Source organism: Mchenga conophoros, linkage group LG2, assembly GCF_057382185.1.
Source record: "Mchenga conophoros isolate Kocher_MC1m ecotype Shallow Benthic linkage group LG2, M_conophoros_male_GT1.1, whole genome shotgun sequence".
Classification (NCBI taxonomy): domain Eukaryota; kingdom Metazoa; phylum Chordata; class Actinopteri; order Cichliformes; family Cichlidae; genus Mchenga; species Mchenga conophoros.
Genome location: NC_140527.1, coordinates 3,843,654 through 3,849,838, shown reverse-complemented (window position 1 = coordinate 3,849,838; position 6,185 = coordinate 3,843,654). Strand labels below are relative to the sequence as shown.

At 41.7% G+C, this 6,185-nt stretch overlaps 1 protein-coding gene across 1 annotated transcript; it reads right to left on the bottom strand.

Annotated features, from left to right (window-relative positions):
* Nucleotides 1-3,619: 3,619 nt before the first annotated feature.
* On the bottom strand, nucleotides 3,620-5,170 carry LOC146581545 (uncharacterized). Its single transcript, XM_085283716.1, has 4 exons — nucleotides 5,128-5,170; nucleotides 4,652-4,996; nucleotides 4,181-4,525; nucleotides 3,620-3,915 (listed from the first exon to the last, which is right to left on the bottom strand). Exons 1-4 carry the CDS (start codon nucleotides 5,168-5,170, stop codon nucleotides 3,824-3,826), a joined length of 825 nt encoding a protein of 274 aa, XP_085139842.1. The 3' UTR covers nucleotides 3,620-3,823.
* Nucleotides 5,171-6,185: the final 1,015 nt, after the last annotated feature.

The following is a 6,185-nucleotide window of genomic DNA, read 5'->3' as shown; positions in this document are numbered from 1 at the left end:
CATGGACGCGCTTGTTTTTTGTTTTTTAAAAGGTTCCTTCATGTAATAATCTGCTAGAGGGTGTGGGGGGGCCACAGCCCCGTCCTCCAGGGCGTGAAGCAGGTGTGGAGGAGATCAAAACTCCAGACATCCAGAGGCCCCCAGAACACAAGAGACCAAGGAAGACCAACAGAGGGGCAGCTGCGCCACTGTCCCGGAAAGAGCTGAGGAGAGTCCCAGATGAGGGCTCACTCAGCAGCCGCGGAGCAGAAGCCAGGGGGAGTTGCAGTGACGCGCCCGTGAGCTCCGCCGGCAGCCAGCTGCGCCTGAGTGACCGAGCCCCAGGCCGAGAGGCCGGGGGCACCCCACCTCCGAAGTGGCCCGAGCGAGCCCCAGGCTCCAGGCCCCGATAAGCGGCCGCCAAGGAGTGAGCCGTTGTGTACCTGGACGCCCATCCCCGGACACAAAGAACCACCAATGCACCGATGTCTGAGGGGGTCCGCCACTGGCAGGGGAAGTGGTGGTAGGGGGAGATAGGCCTCCAAACCTTGGAGGGCCTGAGATGTCCCCAGAGAGGTGGCGCCTGACACCCAACCTGACATATAGACACAGACATACAGGCAGACACAGATACAAACATCCATTCCCACCCTCATGCTCTCATATGCACTTACTCCACACTCAACCAACGTGGAGACAGACATAAAGAGACGTTGTACACACGATCACACTCCCCAAGCGTACTCTACAAACCGGGTCTAGGTGCCCCCGCCCCTGGAGGGGGGAACTGCACCCAGACCCAGGTGGTGTTTCCCTTTTCCCTGCGGTGGGGGGAGGCAGACCGCCCCGACTCCGCAGCAGCAGGAAGGCTCCACACTCCAGACCGCAGTCGGACGGCCAACTCCTCCTCCTAGTCCTAGCCCCCCTGCTCCAGCAGGTCGCAGAGAACGGGGGTGAGAGAAGACTCCAAACCTCCCTCCACCCGCTCATTGTAATGTTGATGCATGTGTGTTCTAAGGTGCATTTAAAACCCAGGAGGGCTTGGAGCTACCTGCCAGAGAGCAGCAGGTAAGCGCATAGTCCCTCCTGCTAGCCCTCAATGTCTACGTGTATTTAAAATTGAGAGGTGGGCAACGATGCCAGGGGTGAGGTATACACCCTGATGGTACTTTGGACTCCGTGTATCGTGCCCACCCCCAAGATCCTATATGTATGTGTAATGAGAGTGTGAGTAATGTGAATGTCTGAGTTGTGGGATAAAATTGAGGCAGAGGCAGCCAGAAGGGGACAGAGGGGGGGGGGTAGCCTCCTCTGCACCCTGGTGACATACCCCTACTCCAAGGCCCTGCATGTGTGGGTGGTTGTGGTGGAGCGGGAAGAGGGAGGCAGCTGGAGATTTACTAGGTAATCTTAAATGACTGTTCAATACAGAAGTGAAGCCCAATAATCATGATTTCACAGTCAGCCTCAGATACTTATCAAATCAAAGCTCATGTACAAACAAACAAACGAATGAACAAAAGATTTTCTCCTTCATTTCTGTCAAACAAAGCTGTATGAAACGTTTCCAGCTGTTAGTATCATGGTTGCTAGGCATCCAGGGCAGCGCGACGGAGGCTAGACCGTCCCATTTCACAAGCCTCTCACTTCCGGCCTTTAAGTACGCGGCCCTTGTGGACCGTTAAGGCTGCGCACTTTAAGGCTGCAGACCCTGAATTGGGATACAGCCCTTGTGTCGTTAGGAGCCTGAACCGCAGTAAAACTCCGGTGAGGTCAATGACCTTACGCTCTCCCACTGTCACACATTGATGACGTATCTGGAAATCAATTCGGGTGGGACCAGTGTTGCCAACTCCTCAGTAAGGAAAATCGCTATTGGCTGTCCTAAAAGTCGCAAGAAGTCGCTAAGTGATGTCATCGCCTAATTTGCATAGTTGGTCATGCTAATGTAATTGTAACCTACGCTGTTGGAGAGAGAAATAACATCGTGTTAGAGGCATAAAGTCAGTAAAAAACGTCTTAAATGCATTTAGAATTTATTTAGAACTACAAATTAAATTTCTTTTAGCAATTATTGTTTTTTTAATGTCACAATTCCAACCCTGCTCCTTTATCCGGGCTTGGACCGGCAAAAGTGACCCAAAACAGGCACTCTGGTGGAGTTAGTGTGTGTGTGTGTAGTTTTAAACTTTATGGTCCACAAAACAGCATACCAGTAAAAGAAGAACTGACTGCGCTACAGTCAGTGCAGGAGCCCTGCCCTATTAGCAGCTGGGGAGGACTATCCTCCACCTGTGAGCGCTTTGGCACGGGCGAGGTGCCCACCGCAGCACCCGCTGCTTATTGAGAGTAAGAGCGATACGCACTTTCACGTCAAAAAGTCGTCATAAATAAGTCTCTAATAACGCCAGAAAAAGTCGCCAGATTTGTCGCTAGTTGCGTTTCAGAAATAAAGTCGCTAAGGTGGTCTGAAAACTCGCTAAATATAGCGACAAAGTCGCTAAGTTGGCAACACTGGGTGGGACATGACAACACCGCCACCTGCAGGAAGATTTTCTCTTTGGTACCTTGTGTTCTGATACCTGACAACTTTTTTCTTGAGAACTGAGACCTGACAATTTTTTGTCTGATACCTGACAACTTTTTTCTTGAGAACTGACGATGTCCTAAAATGTACACCGCAGACATGGCTACATGGAAGCCCTATGATAACTCGAGACAGTCCTGTGTCAGACACTTCTAAGTCTTAATTTTAATGGAAATTACAGATGTGGAAATTGGGCCCAGAATCATAACACTAGCAAAAGAACGTATTGAGGTAAAAGAGTGAAAAAATTGAAACAGAGAACAAGTGAACATACAAGTGTGATTTACTGGCTTGAAAGAAGCTTTCCATTAGCAGCCCACTTTAATGACATAAAACATGATATAATGTCCTTACGATTATTTAGCATTGAGCCCAGTCCAGCACCATCTAGGGAAGGAGACCATAATTTATTATTGAACAGAAGTGAGGCTTCCTGGATATTTTCTTTGCGGACTTTGTCACCCAAACAAACTGCATTATTTTTAATAGTGCACATCATGGAGTAGATGAAAGAGAGTTTTTAGCACAGATACAAACTAATTTTTAAATTTTAGTTTTTTAGAATTTCTGATATTTTTGGTCCTTCTTTGGATCTGTAAGTTAAAAATAGGTGTGTTCTCATTTCTTTCCTTTTGGTTTCTACAGGGTTGTTTACAAAACTAATGTTGTTATTCAGTTAAATTATTTGACCAATACTACACACCTGTGATGTGCCTAATAGTTATTATTTCTAAATTGTTTGATTGTATTCTGCCTTGGTAAATGGGAATCAATTAATTAAGTAATTGTGTGAAAATAGTTTCACCTTACCTGACGAAGGTCACCTGGACTGAAACATTGCAGTCTAACAAAAATAATGATAAGCGATAGAGTTTGCTGCGGTTATAATATGTATATATTTTTAAAAACATGTTTCTATTCTTATGGAACTGTCATTGATTCAGATATGCACAGCCATGCACAGTTAAAAAGTAATTGTTATTCCACAGTATGAACCTGAAAGCGATACATAATAGCTGACCTGTTCAATGTGAAGAAGAACACAAAGCCGATGTTGTGAAATTGTTCAGGATGCTTAAATGCATGCATTTTGTTCTTTTTGTTTTTTGTTTTTATTTTTTGCAGATATTAAAATGTAATAATACATATTATGACAGTACTGTTAGTAAATTCTGCCTTTGAGCTATACAATGATTTCTGTATTCTAGATAAAGATATTCTGGGTGCTTAACTGAAGATGAAAAAGAAAAGAAACCATCAATCTCTTGATAGAATAAGGACTGCAATGACAATTACACAGAGAGCCAACAGCGTCCCAAGTACAATGATCACAGGGTCCCATTTTTGTCCTGGAATCAAAAAAGCACAGATATTATATTATATTATTTTATATTTCTGCCAAAGCAAAATCAGAAAGCAAACTATTTACTTCACATATTTTATGTAAATTTGCCAAAAAAAAAAAGTAATTTCACCGAAGGAGTGAATTTTAAAGACTCATTAAATAGTTCATAATAAACAACATAAAGTAATTATTGCTGCAAAGTTCAAATTTGATTTTTTGCTTTACTTGTTTAGTTGTAAAAAAAAAAAAGAAAATCGGTGACCACATACTTGTCTCCACTTGAGTTCCTTCGCCAAACACGATCTCTCCACATGTGACCACTGCACAGTAGTAGATCCCAGCATCAGAGGAGTTCTGAATAGTTTTGGACAGACTGTGGACACAACGCCGTCTCTCTTGTTTTTGACTGTAGTTTCTGTGAGTGTAAATAATCGTGGCGTGGGATTGTCCTGATCCTGCTCTGAACCAGTACACTCTGTGTTCATCTGGGCACTTGCTTCTGTTCTCGTTGTTATTGGAGAAAAGTGAACACTGGAGAGTCACGGAGCTGCCTGGGTGGACTGACACTGCCTCCGGAGTTTGTTTCACGTAAACTGATTTCTGCTCACTGTGACCTGGGTTGTTTAGTAAAAAGCAGTGATAATGGAATTAAAATATTTAAAAATATAATACCAGGTTTCCTCAAAGCATTTGTGATTACTAAGTGAGGTAGAAAGAAATGAACATATCACATAGTTTACCATTTACAGCCAAGTAGACGCTTGTATTAAAGGTCTGTGAATAAGCTGATCCATACTGACAGAAATATGTTGCTTCATCCTCTTTTTGGACATTTCTCATGGAAAGAAAATACAGAGTCTGCCCCTCTGATACTGAGAAACGACCGTTGTTAAATTCTTCACTCAGTGTTTGTTTTGTGTAAGATCCTGTAGCAACTGTCTGGATCATATATCCTGGAGATTGCTTAAACCAGTGAACAAATTTGCCGTCCTTCTCTGTAACCGGACACTGCAAAGTAACATTTTTACCAACTTCAACTTCAATCAAAGGGATCTGGTGGGCAGCCTCTGCGCTTTGAATCAGAGCTGAAGACACAAGACAAAAAGAGACAAAACCAGTAAACATTACAAATCTTCCCTCTTAAATACTATTGTCTTTACATTATACTGCACCTGTTAAAATCTGTGTAAACAACACTAGATCATCTTGTACTTACCTATTGTAGTAAAAAGAATCAAAGCAGTCTGTACTCCAATCATTGTGGTGAAACACCTTTGTCTTGCATGACAGATGCCTTCCTACTTAAATGAAAGTTTAGTCACAAGATCATCAAAGTGTTTCAAGTAGAAATCATCCTGATTGGCTGAAATGCTGGTAATACACTTCCTCGAAAGTGTTTTTTCTTTTTTTTGTAATTTTACTGTTGTTTGACTGGTTGATGTTTCAAAATGCAATTTTTTAAAATTTAAAATAAGAAACTGTTACTGGTGTTCAGTCATATTAATTGTAATAATAATTAATGAAGCGCAATAACAGGTAATAAAATGTTTAATTATTATTTGTTCTTACTATGTGTCCTGCCTAATGATCTTAGACTTAAACTTAGTATTTAATTCTAACTCTGAGGTCAACAATCATTTGAAAGTAACACACTTCCATTACTAATACTTGTATCACGTCATATAGCTCATCATTTTTAGGAGCAACACACAACACTTACATCTATTTGCATTAGTTACTGTCTTTAGTAAGCTAAATAAAGCTGACAGCAGCTAATACTGCTTTCATTAAGCCCTGTTACAGTTTTTAACAGTGTTAAAGCAACAACTGTAATCTGTAACACTTTAAAATAGCTAATAAAATGCTTTAAAAAGATGAGTCCCAGAGACACCTATATAGTTTTAGTTTATACATAATGATCTCACTTGTTTTTATTACTTTTTATGTATGTTTTAGATTAATGTACACCATCTGGTAATTATATGAATTTGTCCATTTCAGGCCTCTTTGATACAATATATGGAAAGTAAAATTCACAGTGATTGGCTAAAACACAGAAAATGTCCTGTGCATCTAAGAAACGAATGTCAAGTGCATACACTGCAGCTGATAGCTACCATACTTTTCTGCAAAATATTAGGTAATCTTATCCTGATTGAACCTCACTAATTGATGTGTTTATCTGCATTTGGAACTGTTGATCCATGGATTAGGGGTTTTGCAGGTGGAATAAGAAATCCCTAACCAGTACAAAGCCAATATAAACATGGAGTT

Coding starts and splice junctions, on each gene's coding strand:
- LOC146581545 (XM_085283716.1), bottom strand. CDS start 5,170: ATGATTGGAGTACAGACTGCTTTGATTCTTTTTACTACAATAG. Junction 4,997..5,127: donor GATTCTTTTTACTACAATAG/GTAAGTACAAGA, acceptor TTGTGTCTTCAG/CTCTGATTCAAAGCGCAGAG. Junction 4,526..4,651: donor CGTCTACTTGGCTGTAAATG/GTAAACTATGTG, acceptor TAAACAACCCAG/GTCACAGTGAGCAGAAATCA.